General features: G+C 40.6%; 1 protein-coding gene across 1 annotated transcript in view; it reads left to right on the plus strand.

The window, feature by feature from the left end:
- Positions 1 to 27,395, plus strand: part of MYNN (myoneurin) — a 56,553-nt gene that overhangs the window by 21,282 nt on the left and 7,876 nt on the right. The window contains exons 4-6 of the mRNA XM_053709028.1: positions 26,293 to 26,452; positions 26,563 to 26,741; positions 27,235 to 27,318. Of these exons, the coding sequence (XP_053565003.1) occupies positions 26,293 to 26,452; positions 26,563 to 26,741; positions 27,235 to 27,318 (423 nt within the window). The remainder of the gene's footprint in view (positions 1 to 26,292; positions 26,453 to 26,562; positions 26,742 to 27,234; positions 27,319 to 27,395) is intronic.

The following is a 27,395-nucleotide window of genomic DNA, read 5'->3' on the forward strand; positions in this document are numbered from 1 at the left end:
AATCCAAGTCAGTCTGGAGACCTAACCAGACTTGGAACAAAGGTAAACAGGCCAAGAAGCCCGCTGCTGCCACCAAGACAGCATGAAGGGGTAGCCCCCGATCTGGGACCGGATCTAGTAGGGGGCAGACTTTCTCTCTTTGCTCAGGCTTGGGCAAGAGACGTTCAGGACTCCTGGGCTTTAGAAATCGTGACCCAGGGGTATCTTCTAGACTTCAAAGATTCTCCTCCAAGGGGGAGATTCCATCTTTCTCAATTGTCTGCAAACCATACAAAAAGAGAGGCGTTCTTACGCTGTGTAGAAGACCTATGGGAGTAATCTGGACTGTTCCAAAAACAGAACAGGGGCAGGGGTTTTACTCCAATCTATTTGTGGTTCCCAAAAAAGAGGGAACCTTCAGACCAATTTTAGATCTCAAGATTCTAACAAATTCCTCAGAGTCCCATCTTTCAAGATGGAGACCATTCGGACTATTTTACCAATGATCTAGGAGGGTCAATATATGACCACCTTGGATTTAAAGGACGCGTATCTGCACATCCCTATCCACAAAGATCATCACCAGTTCCTCAGGTTCACCTTTCTGGACAAGCATTACCAGTTTGTGGCTCTTCCCTTCAGGTTGGCCACAGCTCCCAGAATTTTCACAAAGGTGCTAGGGTCCCTTCTGGCGGTTCTAAGGCCGCAGGGCATAGCAGTGGCGCCTTATCTGGACGATATCTTCAGGCGTCAACTTACCAACTAGCCAAATCTCACACGGACATCGTGTTGGCTTTTCTAAGATCTCATGGGTGGAAGGTGAACGTAAAAAAGAGTTCACTTATCCCCCTCACAAGAGTTCCATTCCTGGGAACTCTGATAGATTCGGTAGACATGAAACATTTTCTGACGGAGGTCAGGAAATCAAAGATTTTAACCACCTGCCAAGCTCTTCATTCCATTCCTCGGCCGTCCGTGGCTCAGTGTATGGAGGTAATCGGACCCAATGTAGCGGCAATGTACATAGTTCCGTTTGCTCGCTTGCATCTCAGACCACTGCAACTATGCATGCTCAATCAGTGGAATGGGGATTATGCAAATTTATCTCAGATAAATCTGGATCAAGAGACCAGAGACCCTCTTCTTTGGTGGTTGTCACAGGATCATCTGTCCCAGGGAATGTGTTTCCGCAGGCCAGCATGGGTCATAGTGATGACGGACGCCAGCCTATTAGGCTGGGGTGCAGTCTGGAATTCCCTGAAAGCACAGGGTGTGTGGACTCAGGAGGAGACTCTCCTCCCGATAAATATTCTAGAACTGAGAGCGATATTCAACGCGCTTCAGGCGTGGCCTCAGCTGGCTTTGGTCAGATTCATAAGATTCCAGTCGGACAATATCACGACTGTAGCATATATCAATCATCAGGGGGGAACAAAGAGTTCTCTAGCGATGATAGAGGTTTCCAAAATAATTTGATGAGCAGAGACTCACTCTTGCCATCTATCAGCAATCTATATCCCAGGAGTGGAGAACTGAGAAGCGGATTTTCTATATCGTCAGACTTTTCATCCGGGGGAGTGGGAACTCCATCAGGAGGTGTTTGCACAATTGATTCATCAATGGGGCACACCAGAATTGGATCTGATGGCATCTTGTCAGAATGCCAAACTTCCTTGTTATGGGTCCAGATCAAGGGATCCTCAAGCAGTACTGATAGATGCTCTAGCAGTACCTTGGTCGTTCAACCTGGCTTATGTGTTTCCACCATTTCCTCTCCTTCCTCGTCTGATTGCTAGAATCAAACAGGAGAGAGCTTCGGTGATCTTGATAGCACCTGCATGGCCACGCAGGACTTGGTATGCAGACCTGGTGGACTTGTCATCTCTACCACCATGGACTCTGCCACAGAGACAGGACCTTCTCATTCAAGGTCCGTTCCAGCATCCAAATCTAGTTTCTCTGCGGCTGACTGCCTGGAGATTGAACGCTTGATTTTATCCAAGCGGGGATTCTCTGAGTCGGTCATAGATACCTTTATTCAGGCTCGAAAGCCTGTCACTAGGAACATTTATCATAAGATATGGTGTAAATATCTTTATTGGTGCAAATCCAAAGGCTTCTCATGGAGTAAGATCAGGATTCCTAGGATTTTGTCCTTTCTCCAAGAAGGATTGGAGAAGGGGCTATCAGCTAGTTCCCTAAAGGGACAGATATCTGCTTTATCAATTTTACTGCACAAGCGTCTGGCAGATGTTCCAGACGTTCAGTCGTTCTGTCAGGCTTTAGTTAGAATCAAGCCTGTGTTTAAACCTGTTGCTCCGCCATGGAGTTTGAATTTAGTTCTTAAAGTTCTTCAAGGGGTTCCGTTTGAACCTATGCATTCCATAGATATTAAGCTTCTATCTTGGAAAGTTCTGTTTTTAGTTGCATTCCATAGATATTAAGCTTCTATCTTGGAAAGTTCTGTTTTTAGTTGCTATCTCTTCGGCTCAAAGAGTTTCTGAACTATCTGCATTTCAATGTGACTCGCCTTATCTTATTTTCCATGCTGATAAGGTGGTTTTGCGTACCAAACCTGGATTCCTTTCTAAGGTTGTTACTAATAAGAATATTAATCAGGAAATTGTTGTTCCTTCTCTGTGTCCTAATCCTTCCTCTAAGAAGGGGCGTCTGTTGCACAACTTGGACGTGGTTCGTGCTTTGAAGTTTTACTTTCAAGCGACCAAAGATTTCCGTCAAACATCTTCTTTGTTTGTTGTCTATTCTGGAAAACGTAGAGGTCAAAAAGCTACGGCTACCTCTCTTTCTTTTTGTCTGAAAGGCATCATCTGTTTGGCATACGAGACTGCTGGACAGCAACCTCCTGAAAGTATTACAGCTCACTCTACTAGAGCGGTGGCTTCCACATGGGCTTTTAAAAATTATGCTTCTGTTGAACAGATTTGTAAGGCTGCGACTTGGTCTTCGCTTCATACCTTTTCCAAATTTGATACTTTTGCTTCTTCGGAGGCTATTTTTGGGAGAAAAGTTCTTCAAGCAGTGGTGCCTTCTGTTTAGCCATCTGTCTTGTCCCTCCCGTTCATCCATGTCCTGTAGCTTTGGTATTGTATCCCACAAGTAAAGGATGAATCCGTGGACTCGTATCTTATAGAAGAAAAGTAAATTTATGCTTACCTGATAAATTAATTTCTTTTATGATACGGCCCGCCCTGTCAATTTAAGACAGATTATATTTTTTTGATTTGAAACTTCAGTCACCTCTGCACCTTTTAGTTTCTCCTTTTTCTTCCTGTACCTTCGATCGAATGACTGGGGGGGTGGAGTTAAGGGAGGAGCTATATAGACAGCTCTGCTGTGGTGCTCTTTGCCACTTCCTGTTAGCAGGAGGATAATATCCCACAAGTAAAGGATGTAAAAAAAATATAAAATATGATGAAAAAATTGGAAAAAAAAACACTTTTTCTAACTTTGACCCCCAAAATCTGTTATACATCTACAACCACAAAAAACACCCATGCTAAATAATTTTTAAATTTTATCCTGAGTTTAGAAATACCCAAAGTTTACATGTTCTTTGCTTTAAGTACAAGTAGCACTTTGCTATTTCCAAACCTTTTTTTTTTTTTCAAAATTAGGGATAGTTACATTGTAACACTGATATCTGTCAGGAATATATATTTTTTCTTTTAGCAGACAGCCCAAAGTATTGATCTAGGCCCATTTTTCGTATATATTACATGCCATCATGTTACCGCCAAATGCGATCAAATAAAAAAAATTGTTCACTTTTTCACAAACTTTGTTTCTTGCTGAAATTATTTACAAACAGCTTGTGCAATTATGGCACAAATGGTTGTAATTTTTTCTCTGGGATCCCTTTTGTTCAGAAATAGCCGACATATATGGCTTTGGCATTGCTTTTTGGTAATTAGAAGGCCACTAAATGCCGCTGCACACTACACATGTATTATGCCTAGCAGTGAATGGGATTAGTTAGGTAGCTTGTAGGGTTAATTTTAGCTTTAGTGTAGAGATCAGCCTCCCACCTGACACATCCCTCCCTGACCCCTCTCAAACAGCTCTTCTCTCCCCCACCCAACAATTGTCACCCCCATCTTAAGTACTGGCAGAAAGTCTGCCAGTACTATATATATATATATATATATATATATATATATATATATATATATATATATATATATTCTGCAGAGTAGGATCCCCCCTTAGCCCCAAACTCCCCTGATCCCCGCACACAGTTCTCTAACCCCCCCTACCTATTTTCCGCCATCTTGGGTACTGGCAGCTGTCTGTCTGTACCCAGTTTGCTAAAAAAAAAATACTTTTTTTATAAAAAAACAAACAAAAATATTTTTTATGTAGTGTAGCTGCCCCCCCTCAATACCCTACCCCCTCCCTCTCCCAGATCCCTTTCCTAACACTTATCCCCCCCCTCCCTCCTTCCTATTCACTAAACATTTGCCGTAGTGTAGCGGTCCCACCTGCTCCCGTCTCCTAACGCCCGCTCCCGGACCTCTTATGATCGCTCACCGGACCTCCCCCAGTGATGGGCCGCCCACCCGCCTCCCTCCTATACCTCCCATGCCACCAACCATTGCTTACCAGAGGGTATTGCAGGAATGCCTCAATATCGAGGCATCGCAGCAATACCCTAAAAGCAACTGGAAGCGATCACAATTGCTTCCAGCGCTTAAAACCCCTGAGGACATTCCAGACACGTCCTTGGTCGTTAATGACTGTTTTTTGTAGGACGTGCCTGGCACGTCTTCGGTCGTTAAGGGGTTAACAATTGGTAGATTATCCACTCGCCTCTTAAAACAACTAGGATCAACAGTATAGCTACGTTTCTTGAAATAAATCAATCTGAAGTCATGGCAGTGTAAAAAGCATTCACAATACTTTGCAGTAGACTGTCACTGCCACAGTTTGAAAAGTTATTTAACCTACTCCAGCCATCACTATGCCATTTTCACAAGCTAAGTCAGAGTGTTGATGGGTTAAGAACCATATACAAATAGTGGTTGCAGGGAGGATCCTGGTGGACAGAAGCTCTGAATGCATTCTCAGAGTTGTGGAGTGAGATTTACTCTCCTTAGTGTCTAGGAATCCAGACGGAGCAAGTGAATTGCACACCACAGAGGATTGCAATCTTGAATGCAGCATGCATTTATGTTAGATACAATAAGGCTTATATTCGCTGTAGCTGACGCAGCATGATTCATATGTTATTCTTTGGTAGGATATGTAGGAGTTGGTAGCTGTATCTGATCATTGCCACAGCGCACCACTTCCAAGGTAAATTCAGCTGGGTCAGGATTTGTCATCAATGGTGAATTAGAGTGAGATTCTAACGAATTAGTAAGAGGTTTACTTCCTCTTTGTATTTCTCTGTGCATTATTAGTTTCTGCATAATGTCTTCCATAGTCGAATGCAATGATACAAATAATGACAGTAGCATTGCAGATAAGGCTTCAATACTATGCGCCATTTTGTGTAAAAAGCCAGATAATTTTAATGTACTTACAGTATCTCACAAAAGTTAGTACACCCCTCACATTTTTGTAAATAATTTATTATATCTTTTCATGTGACAACACTGAAGAAGTTATTCTTTGCTACAATGTAAAGTAGTGAGTGTACAGCCTGTATAACAGTGTAAATTTGCTGTCCCCTCAAAATAACTCAACACATTAATGTCTAAACCGTTGGCAACAAAAGTTATATTTGCAAGATACAAGGGACACTACTCTGGAGATAGAGGAACATTTAAATATAACCAACCTGGAAGGAAATCTAATTATAGTATTAAATGTTTTAAGTGTAATGAGGTTGGTCATGTTGCCAGAGACTGTGCCCTTAAAGATGAACTGATGGACTATAGTACAAGTGATAATACAGGGCCGCACTCATTTCTGTCTAACTGTATTCATTCTGATAATAGTGATGTCTCTCACATGTGTTTGGTGACTGTAAATGATAGAATATGTAAAGCATTACTTGATTCAGGTAGTATGGTTACATTAGTGGCAAAATTATAGTACCTGATGTTACTATAGATCATATGCATAAAATGGGTATTCTTTGTGTTCATGGTGATAAACGTGAATATGCTACAGCTAATGTAAATTTTGAAAGAGAACGTGGTTCTTTAAAACATCGGGTAGGTGTAGTACCCAAATTATCTCTTGAGGTGGTGATACGAAGAGATTTTCCTAAGTTTTTAGAATTATGGGCTTTAATAGTAAATTCAGCTAAGGAGTCCAAAGGGAATGAAACAATTGAGGATTTTGTGTTTCCTTTTTCTGAATTTGATTTGGAAGAAAACAGTAAAAGTAAAACTTATTATCCTATGCCTGTATTGATAGGAGACCAGCCTATCCAGAATAATGAGGCAGGTGTTAGTACAAAAAGCAATGATGATTTAATAGATTTGGAGGTTAATTGAGGCCATCTTAAAAGTGCCCAATGGGAGGATCCAACTTTGGCTGAAGCAAGAAATTATATCCGGGTTGTAAATGGTGTTATTTCACAGCCAGAAAATCCATTACCTTATCCTCACTTTGAAGTAAATAATAACCTGCTATACAGAATAGACAAAAAGGGCACAACTATTGTTAAACAGTTGTTGGTACCTCAAGTTTTTCTTAATACAGTGTTAAATCTTGCACATAGTCACATACTAGGGGGGCACCTGGGAATGGATAAGATTAAATTAAAGGGTCCTTAGAAGATTTTACTGGCCAGGTGTGTTTAATGTTGTTAATACTTATTGCTTTTCATGTCCCAAGTGCCTGCTAACTGCTCCCACTAAGGATTTTCGTAGTCAATTAGTGCCTTTACCAATAATTGATGTGCCATTCGAAAGAATTGCTATGGACTTGATTGGTCGACTGGTGAAGTCAGCCAGAGGATACTAGTATATACTGGTTGTCCTGGATTATGCAACCCGCTATCCTGAGGCAGTACCTCTACATAATATTTTTGCAAAATTTATAGCAAAGAAACTTATGCTTATGAGGCTGGATGTGGTTAAAGAGATAACCACAAAAAGGAGTACACTTGTAGCACTCAAGAGCTAATTAAATGTAGTGTGATATACTGAAAAGCTCAATGTGGCAAACTAGTTAAAGAGACGACACTAGTCTCCAAATATACAAAACCTAACTAATTAAAACAATATTTATTAGTTACACAGTGCTAAAATTTGCGGAAAACAATAAAGATTTAAAAACACTAACCGTAATTGGAGCTAAGATTGAAGTGGAACAAGATAATAGGCTAGTTAGACCGTTACAAGGGTCATTATGTAATAGTCTCCTCTTAGGAGGCTGTGTAATACTGATACAATTATCAAGGGATTGTGTATACTCTTGGTTTCAGTACTGATGAATATTTAGTGTATAGCCAAATCAAATACACAGATAATTATATGTAGGTATGAGCTACAAATAACCAGAGATAGCTAATGCTTTGTGTAATGTGTCCCAAGGTTATATAGTATAGCAGGTTAAATAACTAAAGCCTAGAAGTAGTAACGTTATCACTCCATTAGGAGTTTAACAGTTAATATTGTGTTATAAATGCAGTGTAATTTAAGAAAATTGAAGTCGTGGGCTAACTCAGGATAGTTAGAGTAAACACTGGTTTTGTGTACCTCAGTTTAGATCTAATATGCACGCATTATAGTAGTGTTTATTATATTGAGGTATGTGATGTAAATTATTCAACATTCTAGTTTGAGCTATCTACAACATCACAATTTAAGTTGTGTGGCTTTTTAGCATATAATAGGAAGATTGTGATTTCCCATCTTGTTGATATATTTTTATTTTTAAATTATTGTTGAATAATTTACATCACAACCATATGTTAAATTATATTGACAACTAATGTGCTTATACTGAAATGTGGTTTGTTAAATCACTCAAATCCTTATTTGTCACAACAGATTTAAGTACAAAATCACTTTCAAGTATTCAGCAACTGAATCACAGAACACATCTATTTATTTAAACAGTTTATCAAACACTATTAACTATACAGTTAAAAATTAGCAAAACACCAACTTCTGATTGCGAGTAAAAACTAAACTGTTAAATTCTAACCTGTGATACAATAATCAAGCCCAAATATATATTCAAAGCCTTGTTTGCTCAAATTAAAATAACAAATAAACTATGATATCCAATGTAACCAATGTTCACATAAGCACAATTGAAACAGTTACATTGCAATAAAAATACGTAACACATATTCCTGCATCAATTGAACTTGGAACTTTGTATCCATAACCAATGAGTTATACTATATAACTGAACTCCCAGCTACATAAATATATTTAACATACAATTACTACTGGGTAACACAAACGATAAGTTGTAGCACTAGAGAATTTGAGAATCAATACTATAATATAGCAAACAAGACAGACCACGTCTTTTTATGCATGCCCATCTAGAGACTCAGGTTTCTAACTATAACATACATTAGCCTAGCTACTTATATCTGACAATACTATTGTACCCAAAGTGGCACAATTTAAGAGTGGGTGAAATTGACTGGAATTGTTACATACCTCAATATAATAAACACTACTATAATGCGTGCATATTAGATCTAAACTGAGGTACACAAAACCAGTGTTTACTCTAACTATCCTGAGTTAGCCCACGACTTCAATTTTCTTAAATTACACTGCATTTATAACACAATATTAACTGTTAAACTCCTAATGGAGTGATAACGTTACTACTTCTAGGCTTTAGTTATTTAACCTGCTATACTATCTAACCTTGGGGCACATTACACAAAGCATTAGCTATCTCTGGTTATTTGTAGCTCATGCCTACATAGAATTATTTGTGTATTTGATTTGGCTATACACTAAATATTCATCAGTACTGAAACCAAGAGTATACACAATCCCTTGATAATTGTATCAGTATTACACAGCCTCCTAAGAGGAGACTATTACATAATGACCCTTGTAACGGTCTAACTAGCCTATTATCTTGTTCCACTTCAATCTTAGCTCCAATTACGGTTAGTGTTTTTAAATCTTTATTGTTTTCCGCAAATTTTAGCACTGTGTAACTAATAAATGTTAAGTTTTAATTAGTTAGGTTTTGTATATTTGGAGACTAGTGCCGTCTCTTTAACTATTTTGCCACATTGAGCTTTTCAGTATATCACACTACATTTAATTAGCTCTTGAGTGCTACAAGTGTACTCCTTTTTGTGGTTATCTCTTTAACCACATCCAGCCTCTCAAGTTTATATATAGTACACAGCACCACAGACTCTATTATTAAATAGTACTGATCTGGGACATACTCCAGAGTCCGTCATATTAAGAGATCTAGAGCTTGCTTTCAATTTAAACAAGTAGTGCCATTGGTTTTTCTTTTCTGTTATGAAACTTATGCTTATGTTTAGTAGTGTGGGTGTACCCAAGGAAATTTTGACAGATCAAGGGACTCCTTTTATGTCTAAGGTTACAAAAGAATTGTGTAAACTGCTTCATATTAAAGGGACACTCAATCAAAATTAACTTTTTATTAATCAGATAGAGAATGCCATTTTAAACAACTTTCCAATTTACATCTATTAACAAAATGTGCACAGTCTTTTTATATTTAAACTTTTTGAGTCACCAGCTCCTACTGAGCATGTGCAAGAATAAGTGTGTATGCATTTGTGAATGGCTGATGGCTGTCACATGGTACGTGTATGCATTTGTGATTGGCTGATGGCTGTCACATGGTACAGGGGGAGTGGAAAAATACATAACTTTTAAAATTGTCAGAAAAAAAATCTACTACTCATTTGAAGTTCAGACTAAGTGCTATTGCATTGTCTTGTTATCTTGCATTTGCTGACTATGCAAGTCTACTGTGTTGACTGGTCCTTTAAGCATCTGAAACCTTCAGTATATCATCCTGAAACTGATGGGCTGGTAGAGAGGTTCATTAAGACCCTAAAGAGTATGTTACGGAAGGCAATTGATGTGGATGGAAAAAATTGGGACCTTGTATTGCCTTTTTTAATGTTTTCTATCAGGGAAGTTCCTCAGGCCTCCACAGGGTTTTCACCTTTTGAAGTTTTATAAGGTCGACATCCACGGGGGTAACTTGATATTGTTAAAGAGACACGAGAACAGGAAACTACACCTTATAGAAGTGTTATTGAGTATATATCTCAAATGCAGGATCGAATGGAGGCTGTCATGCCCATATTTAGGGAACATATGGTAAAAGCCCAAGAAGCACAAAAACACAGTTATAATCGTAATTCTAAGGTTAGAGTGTTTCAGTCTGGTGACAGGGTACTGGTTTTAGTCCATCAAACAGACACAGTCCTTTAGCCTAAGCACCAATAGAAACACATGTATACAAATCAACCTGGGATCCGGTATAAAATTAGTCTCTTTTTCCAAAAACTTTTACAAAGTCCTTCACCTTAAAAGTGTGTAGGTAAACTTTCAGCAAAATGTCGACATGTATGTATGTATATATATGTGAGATCACAATGACAGAGATTTCTCATACGGTATCTGGTCTTACCAATATCTGGCGTCACAATACCTCTCACAGCTCATATCTCCCTCCGGTCGGTCCACAGGAGCTGCCTGGATAGCAGCTTTGCCGCTGCTTCAGACCTGTAACTGTTCCCTCTATCACAATACACTTAAAAAAATCGACATAATGTTTCTTTCCATCTTATGACATGGGTATCGTTCCTGCTTACGCGTTTCAGCTATTCATGTCATAAGATGGAAAGAAACATTATGTCGATTTTTTTTAAGTGTATTGTGATACATGCGGCTGCAAGCTGGAATAAAAGTTACGTTTTATTTTAAATAATTGCCTAGTGCTCCTTTACTATATTGCTTTTTGGAACTAGTTTTAGTCCCTACAGGAGAAAATAAATTCTTGGCTACTTGGCACTGCCCATATGAGATAATTGAAAAGGTGGGTGATGTAAACTATAAGGTGAGTTAGTCAGGGAGAAGAGAACCTGAGCAGATATATCACATTAATTTACTGAAGCCCTGGAAGGATAGGGAGGTTTTGTGTGCGGTAAATACAACAGAGATACCTGTTACTGAGCCAGAGGTAAATATTTCTGAAACCCTATCTGCGCAACAAAAGCAAGAGGTCAAGGACTTTATTAGAAGGAACAGAGAGGTTTTTTTCCATGATGCCAAGGAGAACTAACGTAATTAAGCATGACATAGTTACAGAACCAGGAAAAAAAGTTTCCCTTAAACCCTATAGAGTTCCTGAAGCCTGTAGGGAGGCTATTAAAATGGTGGTGGGAAAAAAGTTAAAACTTGGGGTGATTGAAGAATCACACAGTGATTGGAGCAGTCCAATTGTGTTAGTTCCTAAACCGCATGGTACTTTACGATTTTTTAAAGATTATCGTAAATTAAATTGTATTTAAAAATTTGATACCTACCCAATGCCTAGGGTTGATAAGTTAATAGAAAGACTAGGAAAAGCATGTTATTTAACAACAATTGATTTAATGAAAGGCAATTGGCAGGTACCCCTCACTGACCAGGCAAAGGAGAAAACTGCTTTTTAACTCCAGATGGGTTGTTTCAGTATACAGTTTTGCCATTTGGGTTACATGGTGCTCCTCCAACATTTCAGAGAATGATAGTGTAACGGATACCCCGGCTACCCCGACTTGGTAGCTCCGCCTAACGGGTCCTTCTTCCTCCCTGGTGACTCCAGCTATGTAGCCCAAGAAAATTATTCTAGCAGGAGCCCACCTAAATGACTAGACAGACTAGCATTCAGGTGAAGTAAGAACTGCTTTATTTCACAGAAAACACAGCTTTTATACATTTCCAACAGAAAAGGGGGGTAGTTATAACAAATGTTATACAATGAGACAAACACCAGACAATGGTTAGTTAAACAAGATTCTAATCACAAAAGGACAATGGATGACTCACACAATAGCAGAAAGACACATAACAGCAGGAGGTCTCAGCATTCGATTATCTAATTACAAAAGGACAGTGGATGACTCATACAATAACAGAATGGCACATAACAGCAGGAGGTCTCAGCATTCGATTGTCTGTGCTGTGTGTAATCTCTGTGTCTCACACCTAGACTGAATGTACAGACACTTAACAGCAGGAGGTTGCAATAACCTCAAACATTTTGAGCCTGGGGGCGGGGGGGGGTTGGGACAGGCAATACTGAATTGGGCTGTCACCTTATACTCCAACCAAAAAAAGGGGGGTAAGAGTTCAACCCCTGCAGCTCAGTATCCATGACAGTGAGGTTGTAGGGGGGGGTGGGAGTTTAAACCCTTGCAGCCCGGTATCCGTGACAACTCCCCCTTTCCAGTTTGGCAGACCCGGCTAGATCCACACAGGTCTACTTAGGGCTGTCCGACGAGCATTCTATTTAAGTCTGCCAGGAAAGTCCATCGGCATTCCCATTGCCCTTTCCCGGCCTATACTGAACATCAAAATTAAAGGGCTGCAGGGCCAAACTCCATCTTAGTAGACGTCCATTATCTCCCGACACTCGGTTAAGCCACACCAGGGGGTTGTGATCGGCGAGGACAGAGGAAGGAAGGGAAAGAGACAGAGGAAGGAAGGGAAAGAGACAGAGGAAGGAAGGGAAAGAGACAGAGGAAGGAAGGGAAAGAGAGACATAGTAAGGAAGGGAAAGAGAGACAGAGGAAGGAAGGGAAAGAGAGACAGAGGAAGGAAGGGAAAGAGAGACAGAGGAAGGAAGGGAAAGAGAGACAGAGGAAGGAAGGAAGGAAGGGAGAGACAGAGGAAGGGAGGGAGAGACAGAGGAAGGAAGGGAGGGAGAGACAGAGGGAGGAAGGGAGAGACAGAGGGAGGTAGAGACAGAGGGAGGGAGGGAGAGAGAGGAAGGGAGAGACAGAGGGAGGTAGAGACAGAGGGAGGGAGGGAGAGAGAGGAAGGGAGAGACAAAGGAAAGGAAGGAGAGACAGCAGAAGGGAGGGAGATACAGAGGAAGGTAGGGAGAGAGAAACAGAGAAAGAGAGGGAGGGATAGACAGAGGAAGGAAGAGACAGACAGAAGAAGGTTACAATGTATGCACAAAAAAGGAAAGCTTCACTCTTTAGAATAGTTTGCAGCAGAATTAAATTGGGGTGCTATTATCCATTCTGTAGCCACAGAAAACAAAATAACTTTTGCTTGTAATAAGTGCTGGTATATACATTTTTTAGGTATCATTATTATACATACTATAACAGGATCCACTGATCTCCTAGGACCCACCACTGCCACACAATCTGTTGTTTTTTTTGTTTGTTTTTTTGGGTGGATCTTGAGGACAGAAGCTGTATTTCTAAGGTTTTTGGGTCCTTGGGTGCTATGAGGACCTTTGATGTTAGGGGATGTACTGGCATGATTGTGTAAGGCTAGTACACAAGATAGCAGTTGAAAGGGTCATATACACACAAACACACTTAGAGATACACCCATACATACACAAAGATATACACACATACATACATTCATACTTAGAGATACACAAACACATACATAAATGCGGATACACACACACCTACCTAGAGATACACACACACACACACACACATACATACACAGATATACACACATACATACAGAGATACACACACACACATACATACACAGATATACACACATACATACAGAGATACACACACACACACATACATACACAGATATACACACATACATACAGAGATACACACACACACACACATACATACACAGATATACACACATACATACAGAGATACACACACACACACACACATACATATACATACATGCACAGAGATACACATAGATACACAGAGATACATGCACAGAGATACACATATATACATACATACACACATACATACACACATACATACATACTGTAATGCTTGTGGGATACTTCACTATCAGACCGAACTCGGTCAGTAGTTTTCTTATTCCAGTGTCGAGCAGGAATGATAGGGAATATCCCAGAATATCACAGGCAAGATAATCTTCAGCGGCAATGGTAAAGCAGTCCAAAGGTAAACAACTAGAATGGTCAGGCAGACAGGGTTTGTCAATAGAGAGGCAATCCAGAACAATATGGGTTAATCAAGCAGAGTTGTCAGACAAGCAGAGTTCAGTATGGACAGGGATTCCATACTTAAATACAGGAAGAAAAGTCCAAATAATAAGTATGATAATAAACCTTTTTTTTTTATCACCACTTATAGTAAGGAGTACAGTCAAATATGTGATATTATTAAAGGAGCATTACCAATTTTACGAAATGATAATATTATGAATTGAGATAATCAGGTCTTGCATTTGTAAGTAGGAAATCAAGAATATTGGGTAACATGTTGTCACCCTCCATGCTACCTTCAGAGAATATAAAGAACTGGTTAAGTAAAAAGCCAGGATACCATAGGTGTTGCAGTGGGAGGTGTAAAACATGTTCCTATATCATTCTTGGAGATGAGTTTAAGTCAGAGGATGAATCTAAAACCTATAAAATCAAACAATACATAAACTGTAATACAAAATACGTAATATATTTGTTGACATGCAAGGGCTGTTGGAAGAAGTATACAGGTCATACGACCAGGTGTCTTAAGGACCGCGTTTTGGAGCACTTAAGTGCAATTGAAGACCCAAAATCAACTACACCCATAGCCCAGCATTTCCATAAATATCATGCATCCAATAGCTCTTTATTGAGAGTACAAGGTATTGAACATGTACTTGGACACACCAGAGGGGGTAACAGAATTAGATTGCCTAAAACATTAAAAAGAGAAGTCATAACTAAATTAAAAGTTATGAAAAAGAATGACAAGGCAGTACTCAGATATCTTTGATAACAAGTGGTTTATTTTGCTCTTCCCAACATGTCAAAGACATAAATAGACCCCTAAACCAAAATTGTGATTAAAAAGGAGTTATATACACATACCAGGCCTGGTTAACAGAACAATTCTGTTATATAGCTAATACACATCCCTAGTGGGTAAATTGGCATGTACAATTATGGTTGCTATATTCATTCTAGTTCTGCATTTTTCCATTTCTCTTTTTCCTTTGTTTTCTTCCAAATATTTTTTTTTTTTAAATCACAGGTTGTATATAAATTGGTATTCATTTAGCTTAAATATTACAAAAAGGGGGGGAACTTCCGGGTAGCGGCCATGATAGGCTGCAAATTCATCAGCTCCTGCAACTTTCTGCACCAGAATAAGTAAAATCCCTTTTTTACCACTTCATTGCATATTTTTTTGGGACCTCGGATACACAAGAAAGGGAGCCTGATCACACCATGCTATTATCTGTTGCACAGAGATAATACCCAGCGCACCGGAACGACTCAAGGGTTGCGGCCCACCATCTCACTACCCCCCGGCAGGACATTAATCTGTCTCTGTCGTTAAGAAGCAGCGAATACCGCAAATAGCTGCAAATTTCGTGGCACTAAACAAGTGCTGAATCGCAACCAGATATTATCTAATAACCCTGTGGGACACAACATTCAGTATGGATCAACTACACGAAACAATCTGCGTACTTCTAGAGGCGCACTTCCACAGATTGCATCAGCTAGTGGGCCAATGTTTCAGTTACAACAAGCCAACTACCTGTGATCCCGCCGTAGATGCTGGGGAAATGAACGGAATATCGCACTTACAGCAAGAAGCTCCTGCAGAGAACCTCTGTTATCTACCACCTTCTGAGTTGGACCGCCAGAATCTACAAATTTCTGAGGCGCACTTTAGCGGAGACATTTACAGCGAGCCTAACCCAGAAACTATTGCACTGTCAGGGCGCCTCATAGAATATTGCACTAATAAGGAGCATGATACTCTCTTTCATTCACCGAAGAAGAAGCTTTGTAATCTCCCGATACTTTTTTGGAAGTGGGGAGGTGAATCTGCAGCAAACCCTCTAACACACCGCATGGAGTTCCCGACCAATATACGGAGGCACTGTTTTATCCTGTTCTCAGGCAATTTCACTGCTAACATCACTCTTGCCTGGCGTTTTGGCATAGGATGACTGACACAAACCCCGTAAAAGGCTAAATGCTGGGACGGTCTTCCTTCAAATTTTACTTTCTGTTGGGGGCCTTTTCACCTTGCTGTTTGGATCTTATGACTTGGCTAAACTTGGATTGCATAAACCCTAATGACGGCATTCAGGCTTGAGGTTTGGGGGACACTATCTGTTTGAACTCATATAATTTACTCCTATTTGTGTATCAGACGCACCACCTTTTATATCAATTGTATGTAGTGCATTTGTTATTATTTATGTTCAGTCCAGCATGCGGGCGTAGAGATTCCAAGTTTTATTTATGACCAGCATAGAGGTTAATTACAAGCTAGACAATATACTTGTATAATAATATCACCTCACAGCGTTAGGTATATTCCTTCGAGAAAACTATACCCAGGGCTCTCTGTGTGCACGCTCTGATAGATCTCTTATCCTTTATACTTTTTCAGCCAATGCCGAGCTGTCAGCGGCCGAGACAGCAATGGCATGCTTATGTCACCTTTTCCTTTGGATTTGGGAGGTTTGTTTGGTGCGTGTTATGCAGCGGCCTCTGTAATTAGCTAGAATGTAGGGCGCAGTGGGATAATCATACTGACATAGAAATGGTCATAAATAACTAGCAACCCTCATTTATTGATAACTGTTAACTATATGGTGGGTGGATTGGTGATCATGGTCACAGGTTTAAGCTCTGTTAAGACTTATTTAATGAGGTATCTGCTACCTAACTATATTCCTGTTCCTCCATCATTATGTAGCAACTTGTTTTTCAGCCTAAACCTTTAAAATAAATTGGCCTAGCCACTTCAACTTGGTGTGGTGCTACAGTCTGGCTTTGTCCCATAATCTAGTTGGTAGGGGACCCACTTACTTCAAAGTTTACCTCAGTACTTTTGAAGGTATCAATCTCCTGATTATTTAGATTCTTGGGCTTACAAAAGTTTAAAACAAGGCTCTGTTCTCTAATTCCTTAAGCTATAGATTCACTATAACATTTATGGCAGCTAATAAAGAACCACAGAGTGGCCATTATTTATTTAATTTCCCCTTGGTAGTTCAAGCTCACAGGGTTTACATATAAGAGTTTATAACTCAAAGTATATTATTCAAATGCAACTATTGTATTAAGGGTCCAGATGTAGCCCTGTCTGTCCTATTATTATTTTATATCCCTTATCAAGCTCCCCTCTTAACAATTACTAAAGATTTAGGTCCAAGAGTGGCCATTGCTTTTCCTCCTTGGGGATTATAGATCTGTTACCATATACTGGCTATAAATAAGGGTATACCCCACGTTTTACCATGAAAAACTAAAATATGAGGTTATCATAGTGAGATCCAAGAGTGGTCTCGACATTCCATCATACCTTTCCTTAATGTTTGATTTGTTTCCTTATTTAAAGTCCAAAAGTGACTTTTTAGATTTATTATGGAAGGTTTCCTTATGAATAGGCACCAAGCATTTAAGTTTGCCACCTATAATTGTTTATTATTTCACTGATGAGCAGTACAGAAGGTTTCACATACCATTATCGATTTCACTTGGAATGTACATTTTTACTTTTGTTCTGAATGGCATTTTCATTTGTATGTTTATACTGTTTGTATGTCTATTTTAAGTACCTCAATAAAAAATAATTAAAAAAAAAAAAAAAAAAAAAAAAATATTACAAAAAGTACTATGAGCATATTTTTTTACTCAGCAAATTGTATATATTAATTAATAGACCGAGAATGGGTAATGTTATTTATGCATATATGTTTACCAAGTGACCAGTAGCCAAAAACAGGGTAAGGAAGTCTGCCTATAATAGTGGTGTTTATTTAAAGGGGCAGTAAAGTAAAAAAAATTCTTTTATGATTTAAATAGGGCATGTAATTTTAAACAACTTTCGAATTTACTTTTATTACCAATTTTGCTTTGTTCTCTTGGTATTCTTAGTTGAAAGCTAAATCTAGGAGGTTCATGTGCTAATTTCTTAGACCTTGAAGACTGCCTCTAATCTGAAAGCATTTGACAGTTTTATTCACCACTAGAGGGCGTTAGTTCATGTGTTTCATATACAGGGAGTGCAGAATTATTAGGCAAGTTGTATTTTTGAGGATTAATTTTATTATTGAACAACAACCATGTTCTCAATGAACCCAAAAAACTCATTAATATCAAAGCTGAATAGTTTTGGAAGTAGTTTTTAGTTTGTTTTTAGTTATAGCTATTTTAGGGGGATATCTGTGTGTGCAGGTGACTATTACTGTGCATAATTATTAGGCAACTTAACAAAAATCAAATATATACCCATTTCAATTATTTATTTTTACCAGTGAAACCAATATAACATCTCAACATTCACAAATATACATTTCTGACATTCAAAAACAAAACAAAAACAAATCAGTGACCAATATAGCCACCTGTCTTTGCAAGGACACTCAAAAGCCTGCCATCCATGGATTCTGTCAGTGTTTTGATCTGTTCACCATCAACATTGCGTGCAGCAGCAACCACAGCCTCCCAGACACTGTTCAGAGAGGTGTACTGTTTTCCCTCCTTGTAAATCTCACATTTGATGATGGACCACAGGTTCTCAATGGGGTTCAGATCAGGTGAACAAGGAGGCCATGTCATTAGATTTTCTTCTTTTATACCCTTTCTTGCCAGCCACGCTGTGGAGTACTTGGACGTGTGTGATGGAGCATTGTCCTGCATGAAAATCATGTTTTTCTTGAAGGATGCAGACTTCTTCCTGTACCACTGCTTGAAGAAGGTGTCTTCCAGAAACTGGCAGTAGGACTGGGAGTTGAGCTTGACTCCATCCTCAACCTGAAAAGGCCCCACAAGCTCATCTTTGATGATACCAGCCCAAACCAGTACTCCACCTCCACCTTGCTGGCGTCTGAGTCGGACTGGAGCTCTCTGCCCTTTACCAATCCAGCCACGGGCCCATCCATCTGGCCCATCAAGACTCACTCTCATTTCATCAGTCCATAAAACCTTAGAAAAATAAGTCTTGAGATATTTCTTGGCACAGTCTTGACGTTTCAGCTTATGTGTCTTGTTCAGTGGTGGTCGTCTTTCAGCCTTTCGTACCTTGGCCATGTCTCTGAGTATTGCACACCTTGTGCTTTTGGGCACTCCAGTGATGTTGCAGCTCTGAAATATGGCCAAACTGGTGGCAAGTGGCATCTTGGCAGCTGCACGCTTGACTTTTCTCAGTTCATGGGCAGTTATTTTGCGCCTTGGTTTTTCCACACGCTTCTTGCGACCCTGTTGACTATTTTGAATGAAACGCTTGATTGTTCGATGATCACGCTTCAGAAGCTTTGCAATTTTAAGAGTGCTGCATCTCTCTGCAAGATATCTCACTATTTTTGACTTTTCTGAGCCTGTCAAGTCCTTCTTTTGACCCATTTTGCCAAAGGGAAGGAAGTTGCCTAATAATTATGCACACCTGATATAGGGTGTTGATGTCATTAGACCACACCCCTTCTCATTACAGAGATGCACATCACCTAATATGCTTAATTGGTAGTAGGCTTTCGAGCCTATACAGCTTGGAGTAAGACAACATGCATAAAGAGGATGATGTGGTCAAAATACTCATTTGCCTAATAATTCTGCACTCCCTGTAGATAACACTGAGTTCAGGCACGTGAAGCTCCTAGGAGTCAGCACTGATTGGCTAAAAATGCAAGTCTGTCAAAAGAACTGAAATAAGGGGGCAGTTTGCAGAGGCATAGATACAAGGTAATCACAGAGGTAAAAAGTATATTATTATAACTGTGTTGGTTATGCAAAATTGGGTAATAAAGGGAGTATCTACCTTTTTAAACAACAAAAATTCTGGTGTTTATTGTCCCTTTAAGCAGTTAAAGGGTTAATCCTACCACTTTTCAAAGGGGGTGTGTTTATTGCCTATATAAGTGTGCATTGTAGTCCCTTATCCCATAGGTCATTGAGGAAGTTACATTATTACAGACAAAACATGTTTGCTTCCACCTCTGTCTTGATCTGATTTGATCCTTGTTACTGTTTTTATTGATTGATCTAAGAAATAAAAAACACTTTTTAGTTTTACACACATGGACTCGGTGTGTGTGTGTGTTACTCCATACCTTTGAGTGCTTGGATTTATTACACTTGGGAGGCATGGGTGAGGCTCCCCTACCCATTTCCTTCAGCACTGGACTGAGTGTGACTGTTTCAAGTTTACCGAAGGAACTCCTTGATTGCAGGATCGGGCAGCGGAAGGGACGTATAGTGCAACGTGAAGCACGTCAGAAGATACACAGAAGCGAGAGGAGGATTACCGGAGCGCTTACCACTCTTTACTAATAAGCAGAGTTCAGTAGTAGTATATCAATCCAGCAAATTAGGGGTTAATCAGGCAGAGTAGTCAGACAAGCAGAGTTCAGTAGCAGTATATCAAGCCAGCAAATTAGGGGTTAATCAGGCAGAGTAGTCAGACAAGCAGAGTTCAGTAGCAGTATATCAATCCAGCAAATTAGGGGTTAATCAGGCAGAATAGTCAGACAGGCAGGGTTCATCAACGATAAGGCAAATAGCAGTAACAATCTATCACACCCAGGAGCACACAAAGTAACACCTATACTTGGGCAGTTATAGATCATTACTATGGAAGTTACATAGGCGCAGGATTTGCACCACAGGAATCTGGACTGGCATGGACAGAGGAGCGTGCGGTGATGACGTCGGCTCGGCACACATTTGGACCCAACACAGCCCCTGACAGCGAGCAGGGAAGGAGACACCACGCCCCTAGCAATGGCTAGAGCGGCGTGACATAGCCCCCTTCTCAAGAGTTTCCTCCGGGAACCAGAGTCGACTTCAAAAGATGAGCAACATGGAATCTGGAGACCAAAGATGGAGCATGCACGTCACGGGCAGGAACCCAGGAATGATCTGCCACAGAATAACCCTTCCAATGTACAAGATACTGCAGTTGTCTGCGCCTGTATCAGGAGTCCAGGATCTTAGTAACCTCATATTTAGGGTCGCCATGGACCAGGAGTTGAGGAGGAGGAGTTCTGATTCGGGTATATCTATTCTTAATGTAAGGCTTGAGTACAGAGATGTGGAAGATTGGGTGTATGCGTAGGGTTTTGGGCAAGGCCACTTTGTAGGCAACAGGATATAGTCTCTTCAGGATTTTGTAAGGACCGATAAACCTAGGCCCTAATTTGTGACAGGGTTGACGTAGACAAATATGTCGAGTAGAGACCCAAACACGTTCACCTACCGAGAAGGCATGTACAGAGGCTCTATGAAGATCAGCCAATGGGTGGGGAGTTCAGTAACGTGTCGGTCTGCAGCAGGAACTCCAGTGGACTGAGCAGAAAGAGGGAAGACACAAGGTTGATACCCTGCTGCGGCTTGAAATGGAGAACATCGTAAAGAAGAGTGCCAATGAGTGTTTCTTGCCAGCTCGGATAAGGGCAGCAAGTCAGACCAATTGGCATGGAGAGAGTTGACAAAGGCTCTAAGGTAGGCCTCAAGATCTTGGTTTACTCTCTGTTAGTCCATTGGTGTGAGGATGGTAGCCAGAAGACAAGGAAACAGTGGTTCCAATTAATGTGCAAAAGGCTCTCGAAAAGGTAGAGATGAATTGTGGACCTCTGTCGGAAACAATATTCACATGAATGCCATGAAGTCGTACCACATGCAAGAGAAAAAGAGATGATAATTCCTGGGCCGATGGCAGTTTCGTTAAGGGCACAAAATGAGCCAGTCTGGAGAACCAATCCACCACAACACAAATAACTGTATGGTGGTCAGAAGGTGGGAGGTCCACAATGAAGTCCATAGTTATGTGTGTCCATGGTTGTTTGGGAATGGACAATGGTTGGAGCAAGCCAGGAGGCAAGGATCGGGGAGTTTTGTTGGCAGCACAGGTTGTGCAGGCTTTCACATAATCCTGAGCGTCAGACTTCATAGTAGGCCACCATACATGTTGGGAAAGACGCTTAAAAGTCCTAGTCAAACAAGAATATCCTGAGAGTTTACTATCATGAGCCTAAGATTGCATAGGGGTGCGTAGGTTCAGACGCACAAAGAGGATATCGGAGGCCACAGGCTCCAGGAGGTTTACTGGACTGGGCACGTTGCAGTCTTTGCAGAAGGGTGGTATTTAGTTGAGCAACCACACAGGAGGGAGGTATGATATGTTCAATAGGAGCTTCAGAGGAATCACTTTAATGAGGGAACTGACGGGAAAGGGCATCCGCGTTCTTGGTCCCAGGAAGATAAGAGACCACAAAGTTAAAACGGGAAAAGAACAAGACCCACCTGGCCTGTCAAGGATTGAATCGATGAGCAGTCTCTTGGTAACTCAGATTCTTGTGGTCGGTGAGAATCTGAATGGGATTGGCGGTGCCCTCTAACCATTGACGCCATTCAGTCAAAGCCATCTTAATGGCTAAGAGTTCACGATTTCCTACATCATAATTGCTCTCTGCAGGAGTAAAGCGTTTAGAGAAAAAGGCTACAGGGTGTGACTTGGAAGTCAAAGGATTCCCAGAAGACATTGTTGCCAAATACCTGGAAGATTGCAGGGGCGTTACACAGCCCAAAGGGCATTACAAGGTATTCGTAATGCCCAGATCTTGTGTTGAAGGTGGTCTTCCATTTGTGGCCTGGGAAGATATGAATCAGATTGTATGTCCCACGTAAGCCCAGCTTGGTGAAGAAGCGAGCATCCTGGAGTGAGTCATACAGTTCGGTGATCAAAGAAATGGGATAGTGATTCTTGATAGTTATGTTGTTCAAGGCCCTGTAGTCGATGCAGGGTCTGAGCCCACCATCCTTCTTACTGACGAAAAAGAAACCTGCCCTAGCAGGAGAGGAGGAAGGGCGAATGAAACCTTTAGCTAGGTTCTCTTGGATGTACTCCTCCATGGATTTGGTTTCAGCTTTGGAGAGTGGATAGGTCCTCCCTTTTGGAAGTGGGGCTCCGGGAAAGAGGTCGATCTTGCAGTCATAAGGACGGTGGGGTGACAGCACGTTGGCTGCTTTTTTTCTCAAACACATCTGCGAAGTCCGCATATACTGAGGGAAGGTTTGGAGGAGTCTGTATACTGGCTATGGGAATGCGGAGCAGAGGAGTGACTTTAGCAAGGCAGGAGTGTAAACAGTAGGTCCCCCAGGAGGCCAGTTGTCCTTCAGCCCAGTCGAACTGTGGATTGTGTATCCAAAGTCAAGGATGACAGGCTGTGCTGGGGAATGAATGACCTCGAACTGCAGCTGTTCGGTATGAAGGACTCCCACAGTCTGGGTCAGGGGTGCTGACTCAAAGTGGATCAACCCTGAACCAAGGGGGGTGCCACCCAGAGTAGTTTTTGACACAATGTCTATTCTGCAGTAGAGGTAAGCCAGCTTGAATCATAAAATGGTGATCCAGAAAGTTTCCTGCTGCCCCTGAATGAATAAAGATTTGAGTGTGGACAGTTTTCTGAAGGAAGGTGAGGGTAACAGGTACCAGAATTCGAAAGAAGTGAGGGGATTTAGAAGAGATCATGCTTAGAGGTATCCCAGTGTTATCCCCTAAGCATTGGCTTTTCCCGGACAAATGTCAGTTCTTTAGTTGGTGGGAGTTAGAACAGCATTAAAAGCTCAATATATATAGTCTCAATATCCTCTGTCTTTCAGACTCTGAGGTTTTGAAGGAAGAAAGATCCATGGGTTCCTTTACTGGGGTGGCTGGAGAAGTTGAAGGGGTAGAGGATACTGCAGAAACCGGACGAATAGAAGGATGGGAGGGAAGGACTCTCTGAGTTCTGTCTCACTCGGCTTGTCTCTCCTGGAAGCGAGAGTCTAGACTGATGCAAAGAAAAGGGAATATCACGATAAGTGAGTTAATCTTTGATGCGTTCATGCAGACCCCTCCTAAAGGCTGCCTTGAGGGCACTGCTATTCCAACTGGTCTCTTGTGCCAATGTGCAAAACTTAATGGAATGTGCCACAGTTCTATTGTCCTGGCGGAGATCTAGGAAAGAAAATTCTGCAGCAGAAGTATGGACAGAAGTCCCAAACACAGAAGTGCAGAAATTAAGGCATCAGCGTCGTTCAGGAGTGGAGCGTTCTGTTCCAAAAGGGGAGAGACCCAGGCTAGGGCCTTGTCTTTCAGTAAGGAAATGATAAAGGTGACCCTTGACTGGTGAAGCTGAAAAGTGTGAGGATCATTGCGGAAGTGCAGCCTGCATTGGTTAAGAAAACCCCTGCAATCAGTAGTGTCCTCATACTTGTCAGGAAATGGTATCCGGGGTATACTGTCAGAAGCAGAGGAAGAAGTCGCAGTACCAGGAAAAGCAACGGTAAAGCAGTCCAAAGGTAATCCACTAGAATGGTCTGGCAGGCAGGCAGGATTTGGCAACAGAGAGGCAATCCAGAACAATAGGGGTTAATCAAGCAGAGTAGTCAGACAAGCAGAGTTCAGTAGTAGTATATCAATCCAGCAACTTAGGGGTTAATCAGGCAGAGTAGTCAGACAAGCAGAGTTGAGTAGCAGTATATCAATCCAGCAAATTAGGGGTTAATCAGGCAGAGTAGTCAGACAAGCAGAGTTCAGTAGTAGTATATCAATCCAGCAACTTAGGGGTTAATCAGGCAGAGTAGTCAGACAAGCAGAGTTGAGTAGCAGTATATCAATCCAGCAAATTAGGGGTTAATCAGGCAGAGTAGTCAGACAAGCAGAGTTGAGTAGCAGTATATCAATCCAGCAAATTAGGGGTTAATCAGGCAGAGTAGTCAGACAAGCAGAGTTCAGTAGCAGTATATCAATCCAGCAAATTAGGGGTTAATCAGGCAGAGTAGTCAGACAAGCAGAGATCAGTAGCAGTATATCAATCCAGCAAATTAGGGGTTAATCAGGCAGAGTAGTTAGACAAGCAGAGATCAGTAGTATTATATCAATCCAGCAAATTAGGGGTTAATCAGGCAGAGTAGTCAGACAGGTAGGGTTCATCAACGATAAGTCAAATAGCAGTAATGATCTATCACACCCAGGAGCACACAAAGTAACACCTATAATTGGGAAGTTATAGATCGTTACTGTGGAACTTACATAGGCGCAGGATTCACGCCACAGGAATCCTGACCGGCGTGGACAAAGGAGCGTGCAGCGATGAAGTCAGCGCCGCACATATCCGGACCCGACACAGCCCCTGACAACGAGCAGGGAAGGAGACGCTGTGCCCCTAGCAATGGCTAGAGCGGTGCGGCGTGACAAATGCAGTGATACATACATACATGCACAAAGATACACACACACACATACATACATACATACATACATGCACAGAGATACACATACACACATACTTACATACATACATGCACAGAGATACACATACACACACACATACTTACATGCAGAGATACACACACACACACACATACTTACATGCAGAGATACACACACACACATACTTACATGCAGAGATACACACACACACACTTAAAAAAAAAGTACATACTGAGAGCTGAATGAAAACTTCATAACAAAGGCCACCCCTTCCCAGTGCACTTGCTAAATCTATGAGATACATTTATCTTAGTATTTGAAACACATGTAGACCTTAGACACCATATACTGTAGCTAAATGCTCTTCTATATTCATTCTATATTCATATTTGCATCTCACGATCCTGGCAAGCTGTACCGAATCTAACCCAGCACATACTGCTCTCAATCAGTTATTCCTTACTGCATCACTTCTTGATTGCAAGGAAGTTGGAACACAGCCCATTGAGCGCGCGCACCCCCCTGCCCCCCCCCCCATCAGAAAAGTCATACAAAAAAATTTAATGTAAAATATTAATAAAAATAAAAAAAACTTCGTTCTGCACCATCACTATCTTTAGTGATGGTAAATCCTAGCGTTTTTTAAACGCTCGGATTTACTATAATTTTAAGGGACCTTGCAGTATTGATGAGACTACTTCTTACATAATCTAGCCAGACCAGAGGACTTTGGAGAATTGGGCCCTAAGTCCAAGTTTTGAATTTCTACTAAGGGATTGCTAAATCCATTACATTTTCTTATTTTAGAAGAACATAACATTTGGCAATAACATACAGTTTTTTGTTGTTGTAATTATTTCTTATCTTTCATTTGTTTTACAACAACCCATGAACATTTATTTTCTGCCACACTAAACATACAGTATGTGTACTGTTGCCCATGTTATACATTTTTGTTTTTAACTCACCAGGAGAAAAGCCATATCAGTGTAAACTCTGCGATAAAGGCTTCGCTCAGAAATGCCAGCTGGTTTTCCATAGCCGAATGCATCATGGAGAAGAGAAACCTTATAAATGTGATGCCTGCAATCTACAGTTTGCCACCTCTAGCAACTTGAAAATTCATTTAAGGTCAGTTATATGCTCCCTAAGTGGAAAGAATATTTTGACATTTTTGTGATTAACCTCTTATTTGCTAAATAGGGTTTTCAGCACATACTATTTTTTTTCATTGCCCACAGAAAACATAGTGGAGAAAAGCCTTATGTCTGTGATAGATGTGGTCAGAGGTTTGCTCAGGCCAGCACTCTGACATACCACGTGCGCCGGCACACAGGAGAAAAGCCTTACGTTTGTGATACCTGTGGGAGATCATTTGCTGTCTCAAGTTCCCTAATAACTCATGCCAGAAAGCATACAGGTAACTCTTGCACGCAGAAATATGTTCTCTTCCAGGCTTTTTTTTACTCATCTAACAATGGGACCACTTTTTTTTTTGTATGTGTAATGCGAAAACTGTTAACTTAATGTGTGTGTGTGTGTGTATGTATTTATATATATATATATATATATATATATATATATTACACACAAACAAACCATATATAAGTAGAGAGCATAACGAAGTGAAAATTATTCTTATAAAAATGTAATAAATTATATATGACTACTAATTTGTGATCTAAAAGTTAGTGCTATCAAAAATATCTCTCTCCTAGCTCAATATGGCTGAATATACAGTATACAGTTTAAAACGTGTATAGAGAGACTCAGAGGACCTTGCACTAGGATATAACAAAGGTGAAGAATTGATTATCTATAAACATTCAGTGTTATATTACATGTAACCAAATATTTATTTTCTTAGCCTCTGTATATGTAGTGTGACAATGTGTTTACTGTGTTCCTTCTAGGGGAGAAGCCATACACATGTCGAGTTTGTGCAAAGAGTTTTATTTCTTCAGGCGAACTGAATAAACACATCTGGACTCATACAGGTAATGTTTAGCCAGGTGCTACAGTATTGCTACAATCTTTTTACCTCTGTGTTTAAGTGACACAGCCATTACCATTT

This window comes from Bombina bombina, chromosome 4 (assembly GCF_027579735.1).
Source record: "Bombina bombina isolate aBomBom1 chromosome 4, aBomBom1.pri, whole genome shotgun sequence".
NCBI lineage: Eukaryota > Metazoa > Chordata > Amphibia > Anura > Bombinatoridae > Bombina > Bombina bombina.